This window comes from Grampus griseus (genome assembly GCF_964374135.1).
Source record: "Grampus griseus genome assembly, chromosome: 15".
In the NCBI taxonomy this organism is placed as follows: domain Eukaryota; kingdom Metazoa; phylum Chordata; class Mammalia; order Artiodactyla; family Delphinidae; genus Grampus; species Grampus griseus.
The window spans coordinates 58,002,686-58,026,866 of NC_139009.1; the positions used below are offsets into that span (position 1 = coordinate 58,002,686).

The 24,181-nt window shown below is 37.2% G+C and overlaps 1 protein-coding gene across 1 annotated transcript in view; it reads right to left on the minus strand.

The window, feature by feature from the left end:
• Positions 1–1,198: 1,198 nt before the first annotated feature.
• The window catches only part of GFPT1 (glutamine--fructose-6-phosphate transaminase 1), a 67,180-nt gene continuing 44,197 nt past the window's right edge, over positions 1,199–24,181 (minus strand). The window contains exons 13-20 of the mRNA XM_082672068.1: positions 21,078–21,175; positions 19,138–19,258; positions 18,341–18,498; positions 5,886–6,000; positions 5,496–5,623; positions 4,373–4,540; positions 3,532–3,693; positions 1,199–2,895 (exon numbers count right to left, since the gene is read on the minus strand). Of these exons, the coding sequence (XP_082528194.1) occupies positions 2,851–2,895; positions 3,532–3,693; positions 4,373–4,540; positions 5,496–5,623; positions 5,886–6,000; positions 18,341–18,498; positions 19,138–19,258; positions 21,078–21,175 (995 nt within the window). The 3' untranslated portion in view covers positions 1,199–2,850. The remainder of the gene's footprint in view (positions 2,896–3,531; positions 3,694–4,372; positions 4,541–5,495; positions 5,624–5,885; positions 6,001–18,340; positions 18,499–19,137; positions 19,259–21,077; positions 21,176–24,181) is intronic.

Below are 24,181 nucleotides of genomic sequence, written 5' to 3' on the forward strand. Positions count from 1 at the left end.
TCTCGGAAACAATTTCCTAGGAACCTAAGAGAGAAAATCTTTATTAGCACTCTGACAGCCCCATCTGCACATCACACTGTGTCAGTTCCCTTTTAGTTGTGATGCTTGACTGTTTTCACCTTTGAATCTAATGACTGCTGTTCCTTAGAGGACCACAGACACATGGATCTACCGCCTGTGATAACAGCTTACTCTACAAAATGCACTTCACCTCTTAGGAACATTATATGCACCAAAACTTGGACCATGATTTAAGTGAACAAATCCACTCACAACATTTAACAGCTCAACTTCATTTTTCTACTCTCTCACCCTGTGCCTTCCAATGATCCTAGTCTCCACGAGTGATGAGTCCATCTGGGGACAAGTGGACTTTGCTTTAAACAGGATGTATTTTTCAGTTTCTAGCACAGTGACTTTCCCATAATAGGGTGTTGACAGAGTTATAACAAACTAAAAAGAGTTAACATTAACTTTCCTCCTACCATCTATTCCTATGGCATAGGTGATTTAAAAAGACAGAAAAGCTGACTGATGCCAAAGTTACAATCATGTACTTGGCCATGTGTTAGATGCTAACATGACCTCTGGCCTACAAAGGGCTCATGACCTGCGGTAAGGAACTCTAAGTTATACATGAGTGAATTTAAATTTTAAATGTACTACAAGAAAGAATTTTGACAGAAAGGACTCCTTTTGTAGAATATCTTTCTTGAAAAATCAGATTTTCTTATCCTGTATTATACTGGTTTTAACTGAGCATCCACACTTATTAGCAGTTTGCCTCATTACAGTATTTTTTGTGTTCATAATTCATAAAAGCATCTAAACATCACTACGCTAAACAGGGTAGGGAGCAAGAAGAAGGGGTAGGGAATGGAAGCCACGTTTGTTTGGAAAATACCACTTTTTTTTTTCTCACTATTGGTTTTTGAGATTTGGTTTAGAACTTACCCTAGCCTAAAGTGTATATGTGTGCTTGAGAGCTAGAGAAAGACAGACAGACACACCAAACACGCACACACGGAGAGGGAGAGGAAACAGAGACTGAAAATTAATGATTGATTTCACATATCAGTTTCACTTAGAAAGCTAATTTGAACTTTGGAAATGTTACAAATCCATATAAATCATGTGCATAAAATGCTAATATAACATAAGAATGATACTACACACCTACTAAAACTAGCAGGCCTACACAAAATAATATTAGAAACAATTAAAATAGATAAATATAGCTATAGTAGCTATATAGATGTGAACAGTAATCCTATTTCATTTTAAACAGGTTTCTAGTCTTAATCTAAGAGTCCTTCTGAATTACCTCAAAATATGCCAATTCTTTCTCTAACCCTAACACAAGGCAAAATTCTATGCTTCTCTTCCAATAGCTACTAGAAAATCGTAACCTCATCAAGAAGTTCAAACACAGAAAAAGGAAAAGACTGAGCTTACTTAATTATACTAAATATCTTACCTTCACAATTTAAAAGTGAAAACTTTAGAAAGAGAAGGACTTAACCAAAACATAAACACACTATCCTGTAACGCCCAAGGTGTGGCCAAAAAAGCTCCGTGAAGAAATTATTACAACTTTTTGGGTGTCAAGCTAATATTCCACTTTAAATTTTTAAATCTAAATTGTAAGTTTCCATTTCTGACACTAGCTAGCTGAAGGCACCTCAGTATTATTTATATCTTCTTCATTCCTAAATATTTTTCAGGGGTAGAACAGAATATACAGAGAGAAAAATTCCTAGAAAGTAATACTAAATTTTATATAATCCTTCATTAATATCAGTGTAAAGCATATAGCTTTTTCTAATTCTAGCCCATCGTATACATTTAGAGTCAAATGATTAGTCAAAAGACTTGTAAATCTTCCAAACAACTGCAAGGAGCTTCCAAATTGGCACAAAGGTACTACCAGTTTGATGCAACAAGGCAGTGAGAGAAGTTAAAATTAACTGCAGGTAATTCTTCTCTGGGACAAAGTTGAAGAGAATTCTGAATATATTGGTATTGAGACATTTGATAGCAACTCTGTGTGGTGATTTCAAAGAATAAGATAAAATGTCATTCAGCAGTAATTAAAAAAAAAAAACTACAGATATGAGGAAATTAAAAACCACTTTCAGGACATGAAAAAACAAGGAGTAGGATATACAACATGTACGTATCCCATCTTCAAACTTAAAATCATATTGTCAATTGTACAAAGCAGCTCAAATTTAAAGTTTGTGCTATGAAATTGTGCAAGTATTTTCTATCAAGGGCTGGAGAAAACCAACACACTACTATACTATTTATCTTCCTAAGATACCTTGACATACAGATAACAGGCAATAAGTTTGAGAGACTAAGGTTAACAACTAGAAATCCCACAAAGAAAAGTTTTCAGTTTTTAAGATTTACAGTTTGATTTAAAAACAAAATAACAAACAAATTTCCAAATAAATCACAGCATCTTCTCTTTATAACTGAATTAAATGTCCAAGTACATTGCTGTTGGCTTTAAATATTCCAATTAAATGCACTACTCTTTCACTGGCCGCCTCTCAGATTGAAGTGGAGGGACCGGAAATCCAACACTCAGCATCCTTTAATGAAAATGAGAGCTAAATCTCTTTCTGACACCAATACCAATATAGATTCCATTATTCAAACTCCCTCACAAATTACTGGGACAATATGAGGTAATTTCACAAAAATCACAAATTGAATGGAATAATTATAACTGATATATAAATAAGGATTTACTACAAAAGGCTTAGGGGGTGATATTTTAAATCAAGGTTTTAAATACAAAAGGTGTCTTGTGTTGCTTAATTGCCCAGTTTCAGATGTTCCTTATTCTACGGTTACAGATTTGGCTAGATTCCGCGGGAAATCAACCTGCAAAAAAAAAAAACCCAGCAATTTTTGAGAGATTATACAGATATTGGGGGGGGGGGTAAATGGCTATAAGCAAATTATTTTTGATTATAAAAAACAGAAAACATGTTCATTAACCATCTTTACTATAGACTACAAAGAATTAGATTAGAAAATATAGTAATATATCTTTAAAAGACTTGAAATCAGGAAAAAGAATTCCATAGGAGCCAGTTCGGCACATGAAAAACTCCTGTGGTCCTCTATGAGGTGGCATCCCTCTCAGGGGACACTAGAAACGTCTAAGAGCAGATGTTTTGATTGTCACTTTGGTTGTCACAATGAATGAGGGACCAGGAATGCTGAGAGTCCTACAGTGTGTGAGAAAGTCCCAAATAAAGAATTTCCAATAGCTACCTCGTTAAGAAACACAGAAAGAAAACAGGTAATCTCCAGTCATGGAGGTGACGTCCAAGTTTCCTTCAAGTCCATGGGTATGAAAATGTTAGGATGTAACCTACACATTGGGCCATGGAAATATAACAAGTGACAGAGATATGTATGAGGGAATTCTCAAATTCTATTGCTAAAAATTTAGAAGGAAACTATCAAAATGTACCAGGGTGAAAAGCCAGACCAAAGCGGTCCACCACTTACATCATAGCCTCTCAGCACAGCCAGGTGGAAGGCCAGCAACTGTAAGGGGATCACGCTGAGAATGCCCTGCAGGCAGTCCACTGAGTGTGGCACCTTGATTGTTCTTTTTGTGTTCTTAATGGTCTCAGTGTCTTCCTTATCACAGATCACCACTGGCCGTCCCTGGGAAAGAAATCACACTCGCAATCACTGGTTAAGCAAAAGCAGGGCTGTAACACATGAGCGTGCAAATTTTGCACTGCACGATTCACACGTGGCCTCACTGACATAGGCTTATTTAAACTCACAATCCCATGTGGTAAGTCTCACTCACAGTCAAGGAAACAGAAGCTTTGTAAGATTCAGTGCTTTCTTAAACTCACACAACTAAGAAATACCAGGCTTGGTACTTAATTCTAGGACTACCTGCCTTCAAAGCCCAAGTGTGTAACCACTACATTGTGACTAGAGACTAACATCTTTGGAAATTTACATACAAAGCCAAATGATCTGAAGAAAACTCCATTAAGCACAGCACCAGTAATATTCATGTAAAATCTAGTTTCTCCTGAAATACACATTTAAGAATATTAAATTAAGAACAGCATACACTAATTGAAGAAGACAGGACTTGGAGACCAAGACCTCATTTTTGATCTTGGTTCTGGTATTATGAGAACTATGAGCTAGGTCCTGTCAAAACTCCTGAGTATCTCAGATTACTCACATGGAAACCTAAGCATGTTTTGTAAGCCACCTGATGGGTACTGGTCTATCACTTTAAATGTCATAAAATTCAAATAAGCTTTAGTGACCCAACTCTTAACCCCCCAAGGTGTCCTCACAGCAGCTCCTGACTTACCTGCCTAGCAACCACCTGCTGAAGAGCATTCTGACACTTGGCATAGGTGTGATCTCTCATGATGATCATGATGACAGGCATCAACTTATCCACCAAAGCTAGAGGGCCGTGTTTCAACTCACCAGCAAGGATACCTTCAGAGTGCATGTAAGTGATTTCTTTGATTTTCTAATAGGAAGAAACTAGATTAGTCTTCAGTCTGTTTTTCAAAAACCCATTCTTTAAATATTACACAAGACATCTGATGTCTGAAGTCCCTGTCTATTTATCCAAAAGTATTCAAGGATCACTGATGTGCAAATATAGCTAACAGGTTAACTGATCGTTACTTCTAAATATAATGTCAACAACTATCTGGAAGTCCACAAGGGCTTTTTGAAGAGTTTAGACTATCATGAATGTACTCATATTTCTTTGTAACTGATCTCCCAATTGCTTCATATTTGACCTCAATTAAATCTCACACCTAGAGAACTTAGTATTTATTTTATTCATATTTGGACAAAAAAATAACCCAAGTTCCTTGCTAAACCCACGGTATCATGCTAAAATGTACTCTTCTTGATTTTCACTTTTGAATTAAGTATTCTGTTATACTTTGTTATACCTCAAGGTAAACAAATCAGAATGCATAAATATAAAGCCACTTTTGTAAAACTTCCACCTATTTCATTCAGTCTAAAAGTATGACTGGGACTTCCCTGGTGGTGCAGTGGTTAAGAATCCGCCCACCAATGCAGGGGACACGGGTTCGAGCCCTGGTCCAGGAAGATCCCACATGCCGTGGAGCAACTAAGCCCATGTGCCACAACTACTGAGCCTGTGCTGTAGAGCTCACATGCCACAACTACGGAAGCAGTGTGCCACAACTACTGAAGCCCGCGCCCCCTAGAGCCCATGCTCCGCAACAAGAGAAGCCACCGCCATGAGAAACCCATGCACCACAACGAAGAGTAGCCCCCGCTTGCCACAACTAGAGAAAGCCTGCGTGCAGCAATGAGGACCCAATGCAGCCAAAAATAAATAAATAAATAAAATTTTAAAAATAAATAAATAAATAAAAGTATGGCTATGTGCCAGGTCCATAAGTCAACATTCTGAAATTGTAAGTGAGAAGACTTACTAGGGCCCCTTCAAGACAAGTAGCATAATGATAGCCACGTCCCATTATCAAGACTGACTTCTGGTGATAAAGTTCTGTTGCCAGTTTCTGAATTTCATCATCCATGCTCAAAACTTCCTTAATTAAATCTGTTAAGAAGTAATATTAGCAAAATCTATGAAAAGAGAACAATAAACTAAACCAATATAATAATAATAATAATAATAACATACGGGTAGCAACCGATAAAAGACCAACGTTTCTAATCTTCTGTGCTATCACTGTGGGGGTTTTAAACGCACAGGTGTAAAGTAAAAAGATCTTGCTGACTAAATAGGTACAAGCCACAGCTTCACCCATTTATTTCCCACCCCCTTAGACAACAAGTAGAGTGTGTGAGTATCTTCATACCAGGCAGCCGCTTCAATCCAAGCATGATCTCTTTGCGTCTCTCTTGCATGGAGATCCTGTCATCACACATCATAAGAGCAAACATCACAAGGGATACAAACTGGCTTGTGTATGCCTGAAATACCACAAAAAAGCAGAAGAATTAGTTGCAGTTGTACTTTAAGAAGCTGGAATTTTTAATTTAAAAAGACGAAAATAAAAAAATTCCCACTGGTTTAAGTGCATATTTTTTAAAAAACAGCATTAGTAGCAGCAAAGTAAACCAGTATTTAGGAAATCTACCACTGTTCTCCTTTTCCGAATTTGAGCAAATAACTTAACCTTTATTTCCAAATACCAAATATAAGTTCCTTTTAATGCAGTGGATGCTTATGAAATCCCTAATACAGTACCCTCAAGAAAGGAAGAGAAATGAACCAAAGGAAGGTAAGTAGAGAGTAAATCTGCATGTGCATAACCAAATAAGCTTCGAATGTAAATCAAAAATAAGGGTTTAAAAGCCTCTCCTTAATGTACTTGCACTGGTTTTGTTGGATTTTTAAAAAATTTTCTCTTTGATTTTTCACTTTTGTCTATTGCCTGTTCTTACTACTTTTTTTTTTTTTTAATTTTGGCTAAAAATTTTTTTAAAGTTCAACTGTAGAAAAGTAAATAGAAATAAGAATATGCCTCAATCTTATTAGTAGGAATAATTACATTAATAACATATTATTAATAACACTGTAATTACTTTCGATTTTTACTATTTTTTTCCTTTATATTGTTAAGAAAATTATTAGTAGGTGTAATTTTATAAGTTGTGCTATTCTTTTTTTATTCTATTTTAATTTAATTTTATTTTTGGCCACGCTACATGGCTTGCAGGATCTTAGTTGCCCAACCAGGGATCAAACCCGTGCCCCCTGGAATGGGAGCAAGAAGTCCTAACCACTGGACCACCAGGGGATTCCCCAAGTGCGTTCATTCTTTTTTTTTTCCATTAACCAATTAATTAATTTACTTAATTTTGGCTGTGTTGCGTCTTCATTGCTGTGCACGGGCTTTCTTTTTTCTTTAGTTGTGGCGAGCAGGGGCTACTCTTTGTTGCAGTGCACGGGCTTCTCACTGAGGTGGCTTCTCTTGTTGCGGAGCATAGGCTCTAGGTGCACAGCCTTCAGTAGTTGCGGCACACAGGCTTCAGTAGTTGTGGCACACAGGCTCAGTAGCTGTGGCACACGGGCTCAGTAGTTGTGGCTTGCAGGCTCTAGAGCGCAGGCTCAGTAGTTGTGGTGCATGGGCTTAGTTGCTCCGCGGCATGTGGGATCTTCCCGGACCAGGGATCAAACCCGTGTCCCCTGCATTGGCAGGCGGATTCTTAACCACTGAGCCACAAGGGAAGCCCATGTGTTTATTCTTAATTAACATCACAAGCACTTTCCCAAGACAGAATGCTTTCTATCTTGTTTACTAGTGTGTAATAACCTTGAGCAGTTTTTTCCCTTTTGGGTCTCAGATGGTCTACCTCTTAAAGATACATAATACTTACAAGATAATCATGAGAATTAAATGAAACAAATGTAAAGCATTCAGCATAATACCTGACATACAGGCTCAAAACAAACTTTTCATTAATGAAAATTTGAACTAAGAGACATTTATTTTCGGAGGCTACAGACTGTAAATATTTGAAAACTTGCGGTCTCACTGCCAAGCCCATTTTGATTCCTGTTAGCAACATATGAATGTGAGATATGCCTATTTTACTACATTCTTTGCAATATTGAGAACTACCCTTTTAACGAATTTTTACCATTATACTGCTGGACAATGTACTCTCATGACTACTTCACCATACATATCTTGAATCCAAAAAATTAAGATTATTTTTCATATTTGTTAGCCATTTATGTTTTCTCTTTTGAAAGTTAATTTCATTATTCTTCACTTGTTTTTTGACTTGGGTTTGTTTTCTTTTCAGTTGGTCTTAAAAAGGTCTCTATTGTTACATTTCAAATACATTTTCCCAGTTTAGGTTAACCTTTTACAATGGTGTTTATTCACACAGAAGTTTTAATTTTTTAACTTTATGTCATGCTTTGAAGCTTAAATAGTCCTTCCATCCTAACATCAGTTAAGCATTATTAAATTTTCTTAATTCTGTTGTTTCCATTGTCCCTTTTCACTTTTTTCTTTACATTTTTATTCATCTGAAATTAATTTTAGTGCAAGATGTTAAGTTGTTTTTATTTTTATAAATACACAATTTTCCCTCCATTTCGCCCCACCCTATCTCTCAAATGTCAAGTTTGAGACACTTCCTGTAGCCTAAGCTATTTGATACACTAGAGCTATGTTGCAGGACTATAGATTCTGTCCCAGATTTGTCATTTTATTTATAAAACAATAGTCCCATCCAGAAACATCATATTTCTATAAATTTGTTAGGAATTTGAAAGTCTAAAGAGTTATATAGTTTTCATTTATTTGACAAATATTTATGGATATCTTACACATTTCTTGGTAGACTTATTTTTAAGTATTTTTTATAGCTATTGAAAAATAGAATTCCACCCCTCCAAACACACACCCCCGTACTTTTCTAAGTAGTCACTGTCGGTTTATAGAGAAAACTTTTTGTATATTTAAAAAAAATTTTTATTTAAGTATAATTGATGTATAATATTATATAATTTACAGGTGTACAATAAAGTGATTCACAATTTTTAAAGGTTATACTCGATTTATAGTTATTATAAAATACTGGCTATATTCCCCATGTTTTACCTTGTAGCATATTTTACACACAATAGTTTGTACCTCTTCATCCTCTCCCCCTATACTACTGCCACACCCCTCTTCCCTCTCCCCACTGGTAACCACTAGTTTGTTCTCTGTACCTGTGACTCTGTTTCTTTTCTGTTATAGTCACTAGTTTGTTGTATTTTTTAGATTCTACATGTAAGTGACATCACACAGTTATTTGTCTCTCTCTGCCTGACTTATTTCACTCAGCATAGTGCCCTCCAGGTCCATCCCTGTTGCTGCAAATGGCAAAACTTCATTTTTTTTTATGGCTGAGTAGTAGCCCATTGTGTGATATTATATATAAATACCACATCTTCTTTATCCAGTCATCTGTTGGTAGACACTTAGGTTGCTTCCATATCATGGCAATTGTAAATAATGCTGCTATGAACATTGGGGTGCGTGTATCTTTTCAAATTAGTGTTTTTATTTTCTTCAGATATACACTGAGAACTGAAATTCCTGGATCATATGATAATTCTATTTTTAGTTTTTTGAAAATTCTCCATACTGTTTTCCACAGTGGCTGTATCAATTTACATTCCCACCAAAAGCGTATGAGAGTTCTCTTTTCTCCGTATCCTTGTCAACATTTGTTATTTGTGTTCTTTTTCGTGATAGCCATTCTGATAAGTGTGAGGTGGTATCTCGTTGTGGTTTTGATTTGCATTTTTCTGATGATTAGCGATGTTGAGCATCTTTTCATGTGCTTGCTGGCCATCTACATGTACTCTTTGGAGAAATGTCTATTTGGGTCTTCGGCCAATTTTGTATTCAGGTCTTCAGTTGTTTATTTGATGTTGAGTTGTATGAGTTGTTTATATATTTTAAATATTAACCCCTTATTGGTCATATCATTTGCAAATATTTTTCCCATTCAGTAGGTTGTCTTTTGTTTTGCTGATGGTTTCCTTTGCTGTGCAAAAGCTTTTAAGTTTAATTAGGTCCAATTTGTTTATTTTTGCTTTTGTTTCCATTACTCTAGGAGAAGGATCCAAAAATACAGTGTGGCGATTTAGGTCAAAGAATATTCTGCCTATGTTTGTTTCTAGAAGTTTTATGATTTCCAGTCTTACATTCAGGTCTTTAACCCACTTTGAGTGTAGTTTTATACGTGGTGTTAGAGAACGTTCTAATTTCATTCTTTTACATGTAGCTGTCCAGTTTTCCCAGTACCACTTATTGAAGAGATTGACTTTTCTCCACTGTATATTCTTGCTTCCTTTGTCATAGATTAATTGAACATAAGTGCATGGGTTTATTTCTTGGCTCTCTATTCTGTTCCATTATTCTATGTGTATGTTTTTGTACCACCACCATACTGTTTTGACTACTATAGCTTTGTAGTACAGTCTGAAGTCAGGGAGCATGATTCCTCCAGCTCTGTTCTTCTTTCTCAAGATTATTTTGGATATTGGAGTCCTTTTGTGTTTCCATACAGATTTTAAAATTACTTGCTCTAGTTCTGTAAAAATGGCATTGGTATTTTGATAGGAATTACACTGAATCTGTAGATTGCCTTGGATAGTTTGTTCATTTAACAATATTAATTCTTCCAATCCAAGAATACAGTATGTTTCTATCTGCGTTGTCTTCAATTTCTTTCATCAGTGTCTTATAGTTTTCAAAGTACAGGTCTTGTAACTCCTTAGGTATATTTATTCCTAGGCATCTTATTCTTTTTGAAGCGATGGTAAATGGAATTATTTCCTTAATTTCTCTTTCTGATAGTTCATTGTTAGTATATAGAAATGCAACAGGTTTCTGTATATTAATTTTGTATCCTGCAACTTTACCGAATTCACTGTAAAGCTCTAGTAGAGTTCTGGTGGCATCTTTAGGATTTTCTATGTATAGTATCATGTCATCTGCAAAAACAGTGACAGTTTTACTTCTTTCTTTCCAATTTATAGTCCTTTTACTGCTTTCTCTTGTCTGATTGCTGTGGCTAGGACTTCAATACTATGTTGAATAAAAGTGTTGACAGCAGGCATCCTTGTCTTGTTCTTGATCTTAGAGGAAATGTTCTCAGGTTTTCACCGAGTATGATGTTAGCTGTGGGTTTGTCATAATATGACCTTTATTATGTTGAGGTATGTTCTCTCTATGCCCACTTTCTAGAGAGCTTTTATCATAAATGGATGTTGAATTTTGCCAAAAGCTTTTTCTGCATCTATTGAGATGATCACTTGGTTTTTATTCTTCAATTTGTTCATGTGATGTATCACAATGATTGACTTCTGGATACTGAAAAACTCTTGCATCCCTGGGATAAATCCCACTTGATCCTGGTGTATGATCCTTTTCATGTATCATTGAGTTTGGTTTGCTAATATTTTGTTGAAGATTTCTGCATCTTTGTTTTTCAGTGATACTGGCCTGTAGTTTTCTCTTTGTGATATCTTTGTGTGGTTTTGGTATCAGGCTGATGTCAGCCTAACAGAATGAGTTTGACAGTGTTCCTTCCTCTGCAATTTTTTGGAATATTTTGACAAGGATAGGTGTTAACTCTTTTCTAAATGTTTGGTAGAATTCACCTGTGAAGCCACTGGTCCTAGATTTTTGTTTACTTGGAATTTTAAAATTACTGGTTCAATTTCATTACTGATAATTGGTCTATCCAAATTTTCTATTTCTTCCTGGCTCAGTCTTGGGAGATTATACATCTTCAAAGAATCTGTCCATTTCTTCTAGGTTGTCCATTTTATTGGCATATAGTTGTTTGTAGTAGTCTCTTACGATCTTCTGTATTTCTGTAATGGTGGTTGTAACTTCTCCTTTTTCATTTCTGATTTTACTGATTTGTGCCCTCTCTCTTTTTTTCTTGATGAGTCTGGCTAAAGGTTTATCAATTTTGTTTATCTTTTCAAAGAACCAGTTTTTCGTTTCATTGATCTCTTCTATTATTTTTTTAGTCTCTATTTTATTTCTTCTCTGATCTTTATGCTTTCTTTCCTTCTACTAACTTTGGGCTTTTTCTTTCTCCAGTTTGTTTAGGTGTAAGGTTAGGTTATTTATATGAGATTTTTTCTTATTTCCTGAGGTATTCTGAGGAATACCTTATACCTGAGGTATCACCATAAACTTCCCACTTAGAACTGCTTTTGCTGCATCCCAAAGGTTTTGGATCATCATGTTTTTGTTTGCATTTTTCTCTAGGTATTTTTCATTTCCTCTTTGATTTCTTCAGCGATCCACTGGTTGTTTAGTACCATGTTGTTTAGCCTCCTCATTTGTGTTTTCTGCAGTTTTTTCCTTGTAGTTGACTTCTAGTCTCATAGCATAGTGGTCAGAAAAGATGCTTGATATGATTTTAATTTCTTTTTTAATTTATTTTTGGTTGCGTTGGGTCTTTGCTGCTGTGTGCAGGCTTTCTCTAGTTGCGGGGTCTACTCTTCGCTGCGGTGCGCAGGCTTCTCATTGTGGTGGCTTCTCTTGTTGTAGAGCACAGACTCTAGGCACGTGGGCTCAGTAGGTGTGGCTTGCACGCTCTGGAGCACAGGCTCAGTAGTTGTGGCACACGGACTTAGTTGCTCCACAGCATGTGGGATCTTCCCGGAGCAGGGATCCAACCCGTGTCCCCTGCATTGGCAGGGAGATCCTTAACCACTGTGTCACCAGGGAGGTCCCTTGATATGATTTTAATTTTCCTAAATTCACCAAGTCTTGTTTTGTGGCCTAGCATGTGATCTATCCTGGAGAATGTACCATGTGCACATAAAAAGAACGTGTACTCTGCTGCTTTGGGATGGAATGCTCTACACATATCAATTATGTCCCTCTGGTGTAATGTGTCATTTAAGGCCAGTGTTTCCTTGTTGATTTTCTGTCTGGATGACTGGTCCACTGACGTAAGTGGGGTGTTAAAGTCCCCTACTACTATTGTGTTACTGTTGATTTCTCCCTTTATGTCGGTTAGTATTTGCTTTATGTATTTAGGTGCTCCAATGCTGGGTACATATATATTTACAATCGTTTAATCTTCTTCTTGGACTAATCCCTTGGTCATTATGTAGTGTCCTCCTTTGTCTCTTGTAACAGTCTTTAAAATCTATCTTGTCTGATATAAGTATTGTTACCCCAGCTTTCTTTTGATTTCCATTTGCATGGAATTCCTTTTCTCATTCCCTCATTTTCAGTCTGTGCGTGTCTTTAGATCTGAAGTGAGTCTCTTATAGGCAGCATATATATGGGTCTTGCTTTTGTATCCATTCAGCCACTCTCTCTTTTGATTAGAGCACTGAGTCCATTTACATCTAAGGTAATTAATGATATGTATGCTATTACCATTTTATTACTTGTTTGGGGGTTGTTTTGTAGGTCTTTTTTTTTTTTTCCTTTTTTCTTGTTTTGTTCTCTTGTGATCTGACGACTATCTTTAGTGTTGTCTGTATTCCTTTTGCCTTTTTTGGTTTATATCTATTATAGATTTTTGGTTTGTGGTTACCGTGAAGTTTTTATATAGCAATATGTATATATATGTGTGTGTGTGATTGTTTTAAGTTGCCAGTCTCTTAATTTCAAATGCATGTTAACAACCCTGCATTTGTACTCTCCTCCTCTCATGATTACTGTTTTTGATATATTTTACATTTAACTGTATTGTGCATCCCTTAACTGCTTATTGTGGACATAAATGACTTTACTGCTTTGTCTTTAACCATTCTACTAGCTTTGTGGGTGGATGACTTCCTACTTTTACTGTATGTTTGCCTTTATGGATGAGCTTTTTCATTTCATAATTTTCATGTTTCTAGTTGCAGTCATTTCTTTTTCGCTTAGAGGAATTTCCTGAACATTTCTTGTAGAGCTGGTTTGGTGGTGCTGAACTCTTTTAGCCTTTGCTTGTCTGTAAAGCTTTTGATCTCTCCAACAAATCTGAACAAGAGCCTTGTTGGTTAGAGCAGCGGTCCCCAACCTTTTTGGCACCAGGGACCGGTTTCGTGGAAGACAATTTTTCCACGGTCAGGGGTGGGGGGGTTCAGGAGGTAATGCAAGTGATGGGGGGGATGGTTCAGGCAGTAATGTGAGTGATGGGGAGCAATGGGAACAGCAGATGAATCTTCGCTCACTTGCCCACCACTCACCTCCTGCTGTGCGGCCGGTTCCTAACAGGCCATGGACTGGCACCGTTCCACAGCCCAGCACCATTCCACAGCCCAGGCGTTGGGGACCCCTGGGTTAGAGTATTCTTGGGTGTAGGTTTTTCCCTTTCATTGCTTTAAATAAAACATGCCACTCCCTTCTGGCCTGCAGGGTTTCTGCTAAAGGTCAGCTGACAGCCTTATGGGAGTTCCCTTGTATGTTATCTCTTGCTTTTCCCTTGATGCTTTTAACAGTCTCTCTTTCTCTTTAATTTTTGTCATTTTAATCGCAATGTGTCTTGGTGTTTTCCTCTTTGGGTAAGTCCTGTATGGGACTCTCTGGGCCTCCTGGATTTGGATGTCTATTTCTTTTCCAAGTTAGGGAAGTTTTCAGCTATTATGTCTTCAGATATGTTCTCTGCCCCTTTCTCTCTCTCTCTTCTCCTTCTGGAACCCCTATACTGCAAATATTAGTACACTTGATGTTATCGCAGAGGTCTCTCAAACTGTCCTCATTTCTTTTCATTCTTCTTTTCTTTTTTCTGTTCAGCATCAGTGATTTTCACTACTCTGTCTTCTATTTTATATATGTTTTCTATAAAGCACCTTACATGAATTTTTATCCATTCTAAGAAGTTTCTGACTTGATTTTCTTAAGTTCTACAGGTAGTCAATCATATCAATTGCAAATAAGAATTTGTTTCCTCCTTTCCTGCTGTTTTAATTTTTCTTACTAAACTGGACAGAACTTCTAGAATAGGGATAGCAAATACGTTTCATATAGAGTCAATCCTTACCTACTGGTTGTCACAGTGAAACATTATGTTGAGAAGGATTCTAAGGGCACCTTTTTTGCTTTGCAGTAATACAGATAAAATCCTAGGAAGGTTCCAGAAGAACAGCTAAGGCCCACCAAGATAAAGGTCCTGAAGCTTTCTATTTTGCTGTTCACTCATCCATTTTTCTCTATTATTTGCCTCCTTCTGCTTCATTGGGTTTCCTTCTTCTACCTTTTTGAGTTCAATACTCAGTTCATTTTCTTTTTGAAGCATTTAATGCTATGAACATACTTCTATCACTCTGGCCACACTATCTAAATTTTTACCCATATTGTTCATTATAGTTATTTTTTCTAATAAGTCTTTTTAAATGGCAATTCTGATATGGTTCTAACTCAAGTTATTTAAAGAAACGTTTTTATGTTCCAGGCATTTGAGGTTTTTATTTACATTTTTATTATTAATCACTAGGATTACTGTGATATTGTCAGCTACAGTGCTATGAATAATTCATCTTGGGTTTTTTTATAGATTATATGCTGAATTTCTACTACTCTTCTCTGGATAAGGGATCACGTCATGAGTGAATATTTTCCTGTCATAATGTGGATAGTGAGCCTCCTGTACAATAAAATCACAGTCTGCTAATGCTCCTTACCTTCCCAATAGTTAAATTAGATTCCCTGTTTCCTCTCGCTGCACCTCCCAGCTACCAGGTGCTCATACATTCCTCCACAGCTACCTGTCCCTGTCCTCCTATGTGTTCCACTGGCAGACTGGGATTTTTTTCCCCTTAGCACTAAAGTGGATTTTTAGTCCCTTGCCTCCAATCTAACAATCATACCTGTATTCTAAGTTCCAGTCCTTCCCAGTCTACTTCTTTCTACTGAAGTTTACTTTTCAATAAACCAATTAATCAGAAAATATACTAACAGGACAGAGGGAGAGACCCAGTATCGTGGACTCCTGGGATACCTAAATTGTTTCCAATCCAAAATGATCAGATAATGAGTATTCTGGTTCCTCCAGCCCATAAATAAAAATGTTATTCTACAGAGTATGCTTCTTTGTTTGGACTTAAAACATCTCAGCACTGGTTTTTAAAAGCAAATATTAAACAGAGTAACTTTAATGCACATATTTTTTCTATTGCATTCAGCTTAATTTCCAATTTCATGTTTTTCATTTCATCAATACATACCAGGCAACCAATTATGAAAAAAATAAGCTACACCTCACATTTAGAATTACTGAGGTTTGAAAGAATTTACCAGGACAATGCTGACTCTGAACTTTTCAACTTGGTTTTACTTTTTATTCAGCCAAAAATAAAAGTTATACTGGTTTATTTTTTTAAAAAAATCAACAAAAGTCAGTACTGTGGTGAACTTCTAAACACCTGCAATAACATACAAGAATTACTGAGTCTGCACAGTTATACCCATCGATTTCTACAGCAATATCAAATTATCTACGGTCAAACATTCTGAGAAATTTAATAATATCTCTCTAACCTTGACAGTTTTTCAGGCAAAGTTGGGAATTAATCATCAAGATTATAGAATTCTTATGCTAGCCCTATCATGGAGCCCAGGGATCAGGATCAATTAGAATTTCTTTCATCACCCATTAACATATAAACTTATACTTGCCATTCAGAAATGATCTATAACTAAACACCCCCAAACTTTTAAATAACTCCACGCCCAGAATGTCTATAGCAGTTAAGGAAAACAAAATTACTTTAGAATCCAAGAAAATTTAAACTAAGACTAAGCTGCCATAATACTAAATTTTTTCAGAATCCAAGAAAATTTAAACTAAGACTAAGCTGCCATACTACTAAATTTTTTCAGGGAGCCATTTTTTTAAAGAATTACAGTATATACTATAAAAAGATGCTTCTTTTCCTATACAAGATGTAACCATTGGAAGAACCTGGGTAAAGAGTACATGGACTTCTCTACTATCTTTGCAACTTCCTATAAATCTACAGTTATTTCAAAACAAAAAGATTTTAGAAAAGGACTTACAGAGAAAAAACAAACTATTGATACAAATAACACATGAAAAAATCTCAAAACGTCATGTTAAATGGAGGAAGCTAGATACAAAAGACATGTATTACACAATTCCATTTATAAGAAATTTCTAGAAAATGAAATAATATAGCAAGAGAAAGCAATACTTGCCTGAGGCTGAGGCAGAGGGGTAGGAGTGGGAATTGACTGGAAAGGGGGACAAAGGAACTTTTTCAGGTGATTACGTCTTCTAAAATTGGACTGTGGTGATAAACAGCCAAATTTACTAAAACCATATACACTTAAAATTGGTGAACACTATGGTATGAAAAGCATACCTCAATAAAGCTGCAGAAAAAAGGTTAATGGCAGAATCTAGGTGATGGGTATACAGGTACTCATGTAAAGTTCTTTTAATTCTGCTGTATGTTTGAATATTATAATAAAACATTGAGGAAAATTTAAGTTTTCATGAATGATACAATTAGAAATCAAAAAAACTGCATGTCCCCTGGCAGCTCACAGATCAAGAAAGATTCAATAAAAAGATAAGTCAATAGCCTCCATTCAGTGGTATGATCCTGCATCCCATACATGCCACACTGAAGCCCTTGCTTCAAATGCGTTTGAATGAAGGGTCTGGGATTCTAATCCCTGATCAAAGCTGTCTGTCTGGACACTGTTCCAAGAATCCACAAGCTGCTGCTGAGGGCAGCTGTTTATTCATTCAGGCAGAGAATGGAAACCCAAGCACAAATATCTTACATGTTTTAATCACCACATGGAGAAAATTCAGGCTTCGGTTTTCTGTAAATTATAGTGTTAGCAATATCAAAGTAACCAAGAAACAAAAACCTCACTCAGAGTTTTTACTTAAGAATTATAACTTTTCCACAAAAAAATTCCCCATGAGGTTCTTTAAATGGAAAAAGAACCAAATGTGGTTTGTATATGTTAACATCATCTTCCCTTAATTAAACTCAAATCCACCAAAACCTAAGCATCTTATTCAACAATCAGTAACAAATATTAGACTTAGGCAGAAAAAGACAAGAAACTGAAATTTTGAAACTATAAAGAGTAACATATTTGTGGAGAACATCGTTTGCATTTATACAACTTTCTAAGATTCCTATTTTTATTACTGGTACTAAATTTATGCATATCCCAATTTCAAAGAGGAAAGTAGTCTCACTAGGCCTTAAAAATGAAAATGAAGGTGCTTTTAAATCTCCACAGATGTATATCTAAAGAGAAACAGATATTCTCATATCATACTCAATTTATTTTCTTAAACAGCCAAATTTCATACCAAAAGTGTACTCCTCTTTACAAACTTCAAAGGCAGTGTGTCTATTTTGGCACATTTATTAGGATAGTACAAACCTGTAAATAAAAATGTCAAAAATTATTAGACTTAAGCTGGGTGTTTCTGATTTGTTATTTTTCTAATTCCCTACTATACTTAATTAAGAGGGGGCATTATACTTACCACATATCCCACCCCACACAGCAGGAGGAATATAAGTGCTGAATGCGGATAGTCAGAAGAGACGTTTGCAAAATAAACTTTACATTATATACGCTTGTCCCTTAAGATGAGTGTGAGGAAGGGGGACAACAAGTGTTTTATCTATTACTGACGCTCAAGGCTTACGATAATTACGATTAGTAAACAATATGAATTCTATAAGTGCTAAGAAATGAAATATAAGATACAGATTAGTCTGTTTCACCAACACTATGATTATGTAAATAATCACATGAGAACTAAGTCAAGAACTTACCTTTGTGCTGGCCACCCCGATCTCGGGCCCAGCATTGATGTGAACTCCACAGTCTGTCTCTCTCGATATGGAACTGCCAACCGTGTTTGTGATCCCGACAGTTAAAGCTCCTCTCTCCTTGCAGTACCGAAGACCCATCAGGGTATCTGCTGTCTCGCCTGGGTAAAAAGGAAGACAAAAGTAACACACAGAGCAGTCAACATATGCTGTTTTTTAGATGCAAAAAGAGAAAACTGACTACTCTTTCAACAATATCATTTGTTTTATTATTATTTTTTAACTGAAGTATACTTGATTTACAGTGTTTCAGTTGTACATCAAAGTGATTCAGTTATACATATATGTTTTTTTCAGATTCTTTTCCATTACACGTTATTACAAGAAACTGAGTATAGTTCCCTGTGCTATACAGTAGGTCCTTGTTGTTTATTTTATATATAGTAGTGTGTATCTGTTAATCCCAAATTCCCAATTCATAGCTCCCTCCCTTTTCCCCTCATTTGTTTTAAATAAAATTTAAAACATGTACTTAAAAGAATAAATTTGTAAAACTTTTAATAATAGGATCCGACTTCTTAGGATCGTCTTTCCTTCTTTGTCTTTAAAAATTCAGCTCTTCTGAGGGTAAAATGTGTTTTTACTAACTCATTAAGAATTCCATAACATCAAAATAAACCTATATTTGTCAAGTTATCTGCAATAACCAGTTTATCTTTAAATATCAGTTTTGCCAACATATGCTATAGTTGTTAGAAAGAATGGCTTTCCTTTTCTTTAAGTCTTTAAAATTAGCATACCTGACTGACTAATGAAAAAGCAAACATCATCTCGAAAAACAGGGGTGTTTCTATCCAGGAAATCACTGGCTAGCTCCACCATAACAGGCAACTCAGTCAGCTCTTCAAGAACTTGACGTGTCTGCAGAGAAAAGATGACTTGGTCATACACTTTACATCAAATACTCTTTTTCACTGGACTTCCTCAGATTCAATGTATAGTTTTCACTTTTTCTGATTATAAAAATGATACATAATGCAATGTCAGAAAATACAAACAACAGAGATTAAAGCATAAAAAAATAAAATAACCAAAATCCCACCACCCAGGAGATAAGCACTGTTAATATTTTAGCACAAGTCTCTTTAGACAATTATCAATGCATATATAAATAAATGCATGTATAAAATGTTTTGAGAAGTGGAAAAAGCACTGTTCTGAGTTAGCTTGTATATTAACTCTAACTTCCCAATTCCTAGTCTTTAAATGACAATTCATATAATACCAAATCATTGAGAATTTCAAATGAGATAATAACAGATGTATCATAAACAGTGAATGAAAAATTAAACATTTCAGAAATACTAGGTATTCATAAAGAATGCTGTTTCTCAAAAAAAGTCAATATACTTTAAAAATCTTGTTTAAGAAAGCTCAATACTTTCAAACTCTATAGAATGGAGGGTGGAGTAGGGGGTAGATAACCTAGCTAGAATTAATTCAGGGACACTATTTTGTATGCTAAACCACACAGGATTTCTAGTATTTGTTTGTTAACTACAGTAGTCTCAGCATCCACCAGAAACCCCAAAACAAAACAAAACCCTTCCATCTTCTCAAATTAGAGAATTCTAACACAGCATATATATAATTTATGCCCCACAATTCAGGCTTAGCATTGGATGAAACATTTAGTCAAATTTTGTATTTCTGAATAGAGGGCTCATTCAATAATAGATCTAAGCCACCACTAAATCAGGCAATCCCTTAATTTACACTAATGTCTTTAATTCATTCTTTTTTTTTCCCAGTGCTCAAAACGATCACTTTCTAACAACTCTTCCCTTCAAAATTGCACAGATTTTCCTTTTTAGGACCATGTAATTTGGGGCGGGGGGTGGGGAGGGGAGGGAGAAGGGGGTGCTTTAGAGAAGAAGAAAGCCTATTGAGATGCAAGGGTTGAGTGACCAGCTAGTTTCACTCACTCCTCAAATGAATGGCTCCCACGAGTGTAGATAATAAATATTTATGCCCCAGCAAATAAAAAAATTACTGTCATGAACTTTGGAAATCAATCCTAAAAGTAGAAACTGAGTGGGTAAGGGTTTTCTGTACTTACAGGAGTTGACATCAACAGCACATAGCCTGTCTCTTTATAAGGGAAACTACACGTGGATCTGATTTATTGGACTAAAACACTGTTAAATTCCTAGGCTTCTATATTGACAACCAACACACATCTTTGATACAGAATTTCAGCTTCCAAAATAACAATTTAAAGAACAAAGTCTATCAGAAAGAAGACTTCCTTTCTTTGCAGAAATGTGCCTACCTAGTAAAATCCTGTTGAGGTTCACACAGCCATCTGTCTGGGGCAAGTGAACAATGATACACAAAACCCAGTGACGGCTCTAACAGAAGTAGGCATGCGCTGTGAACTGCAAGGCCAGGATGGCATAAGAACGTTTCCACTCTTTGCCTTTCATGAAGTTAGTTGCAGGCGGTCTACCTGTATATCTAAGGACCTTTCTAAAGCAGATGATCCATTGGTAAATAATTCCAAGTAGCTATTAAAATTCTCTCCCCAACCTTCCTGATTTTTGCCATCACAACATGAAAACAAAACACGATGTTTTAACAAAAAATAGTTTTACATGGTGTGTTACTGGAGATACTGTTTATCTGCAGATATCTTCTAATACCCAAAATGACACAACTAAAATTTTAAGAAGCCACTTACTGCTACACCAGCATGATAACTTGTTCCACAAGCGATAAGAATCAAACGCCGACACCTCTGGATCTCCTTAATGTGATCCTTCAAACCGCCCAAATTCACTGAAATAAAAGTTTGTGGATATAATTATTTAGGAAAGAACCATATGAAACAGGTATTCGCTTTTCATGAGTGGCCAATGCCAATCTGGGAAACAACACTGCTGTTTTAAAGCACTCATATTCCTCTTAGGAAGCACAGTTCTCTCTCGTTTTGAAATGTAAACGAAGTAAGTCCGAACTTAACTGGCCACCCCCAACTTGTAATTAACCTTCCTCACCCCCTGATACACCTACACAACTACAGTATCTACCACATCCTACCTTGTTCGGTCATTTTTACATTCCTCTCTTCAGATTAAAAGGTATCTTAAAGGCAGAACTATAGGGACACGGACAATAGATCGGTAGATGCTGGCGGCTGGAGGTGGGGAAAGGGCTGACTACAAAGGGGCTTGGGGAAATTTTTCCGGTGAAGGATCTGTGCTAACTCTTGATTGTTGTACAGGTTGTTCAGGATTATGACCATGTTGTGGAAGTTGGTCAAAACTCGCTGAATTATACATTAAGAACAGTCAATTTTATTATACCTAATTATATCTCAGTAAGCCTGCTTGGGAAAAAAATTGTCTTGCTTGTGTTCATCTCCATTACATGCCCAGAACAGTGCACTGAACACAATATAAACCACTCTCCTCTCAGTCTTTCCCATCTCAGTCAGTGCCACCCCATTCACCTAACAGCAGGGTCATCCATCCTTGGTTGCTCAACAGCGACTGCACAAGCAAGTCCTGTGAGCCCCACCTTCACACTGTACCTCTAACACCATCAGCCAAGTCCAACATCCCTCCCCTGGACAAGAGCCGTACCCTCCTAACTTCTATTCTCTACCTCCCAGAGCCTGTTCTCCACACACGGCCAGGATGATCTTTTAGAGGGATTCTTTAAAAACATAAATCTGATCACAGAACCCTCCAATGAGTCTGTCCTCTTTCTGTCTCTACAGCCACGTACATGTTCTGCTAAGGGTGCCTTGTCTATGGGTCCTTCTACACATGGCGAGTTTTCTACCTGTGAGAAATTTTCATCCAACATTCATTCAATTGTTCAACTAATATTCTGAGCACCTACCAAGGGAATATACTGTCCAAGGCACTGTGTGGCTACCTGACAGTTCAGCGTCTGGCTGATGAGAGCAATGAGCATGCCCGTGGGCAGCATCCTTCTCCATCTGACCCACCGTCGGTCTGTCTACTCTGCCCCTGCTCTTTATCTCCTCCACTCTTTTCTTCTACCTTAACTAGTTACAAAATGGAACCAACATATATGTTTTGCTTTTTATATTTTTGAATAATTTACGCTATTCCTTTTAAATTTCAATACTGAGAGGGCTGATTATATTTCTCTATTTTAAGAAACTAGTTATGGGGGCTTCCCTGGTGGCGCAGTGGTTGAGAGTCCGCCTGCCGATGCAGGGGACATGGGTTCGTGCCCCGGTCCGGGAAGATCCCACATGCCACGGAGCGGCTGGGCCCGTGAGCCATGGCCGCTGAGCCTGTGCGTCCAGAGCCTGTGCTCCACAGTGGGAGAGGCCACAACAGTGAGAGGCCCGCGTACCGCAAAAAAAAAAAAGAAACTAGTTAAGTAGAAAATAAAACAACGAAAAGCTTCACTGGCTTCCCAAGTAACTTTGGAATGAAGTCCAAACTCCTTACATGGCCTTCAAGCGGCCACAAGCCCTGCCTCCTGCTTCACTCTGACCTAATCTCCTAGCACTTCTCTCACCCAGGCCACCCCAGCCAGACTGGCATTCTTGCTGTTCCTTTTCGTGTACCTCCGCCTCAGACCTCGGCATGTATTGAAAAGACTTGAGGGAAAAGGAAACAACATTAAGAGGCTTGGTAGGGAGTCATGCAAAGGCACATCAGTTTGGAGATGACTAAGTATAAAGTAGACAGACTATCAGAGAGACTTATATTTCAGATGATAATCAAGAAGGACAGGGAGGTTAGACAGTGAGATTAGCTGGTCACAAGCGTTTCCCTAAAATTAGTCCTAGCAAATTCCCTGATGGCCGAGGGGCGTTTGGGATAGTTCTGGAAGGAGTCGCCCATGGTCTGAATTGATGCTTTGGAGAGGCTCCTACTTCTGGTAAGGGAGACCACTACTACAGCAGGAGTGTCTGGAGGAAAGGGGTGGGATGGAGCGTGAACACCACTGAACACTGGAGGCTAGTCTGGCTCCATAAATGACTGGCAGTGTGACCTCTGGCCAGACCGCAAACTGACAGAGCCTCAAATTCCTTATCTTAACAACAAAAAAAGATAACGGCTATCCTGTTTATATTATAGAACTTTTATGAGGGACACATACCATAGATAAAAGTGCTTTTTAAAATCATGACTTTTCAAAGTTTATCTCCTTCTTTTCCCTTATAAAACAAAACTTTTTCCTAATCTTATTTCCATTCCATACCATAACAGTATTTACTGCTACTCTCCCCGTTCTTCCACTTCAACCACCTTCCACAACCCCCTCTCCCACACCAGCAGATAACAGGTCCTGCTCTGGAGCTCCTGTTTCTCTCCCAGCCTCTGCTGCCCTCCCATTCCCCATTGCTTTACCCCAGATGGGACAACATCCTTACTGGCGACTGCATCTCGGCCTCTCGCTCCTCCAATGCACATTGGAGACTGGTACCCAGGTCACTTCAGTAAAGCTCCATCACCCCTGGCTCCTAAGTCTCCTAACAGTTCTGCAATTTCTACAAAGGGAGGTGCCCTTCACACTAAACAATGCATTCACGGCCCTCCTGGGCAGTGCCTCTCACCTTTTTCCCTAGACTTACTGCTCTCTATTCCTCTTCAAGTACTAGAGGTGGCAGGCAAACTGGACTACATATTATTTCACAAACAAATTTCTGATGGTTTTCTACTATCTCCTCTTAGCAAATGCATTCTACCCAACTGCAATGCTCCCATCCATCTTTACCTACTTAAACCTTCCAAATCCTTTAAAGCACCACCTGCCTACTTCATGGAGCCCTCCCTGGCCCCCTGTCCACAAACA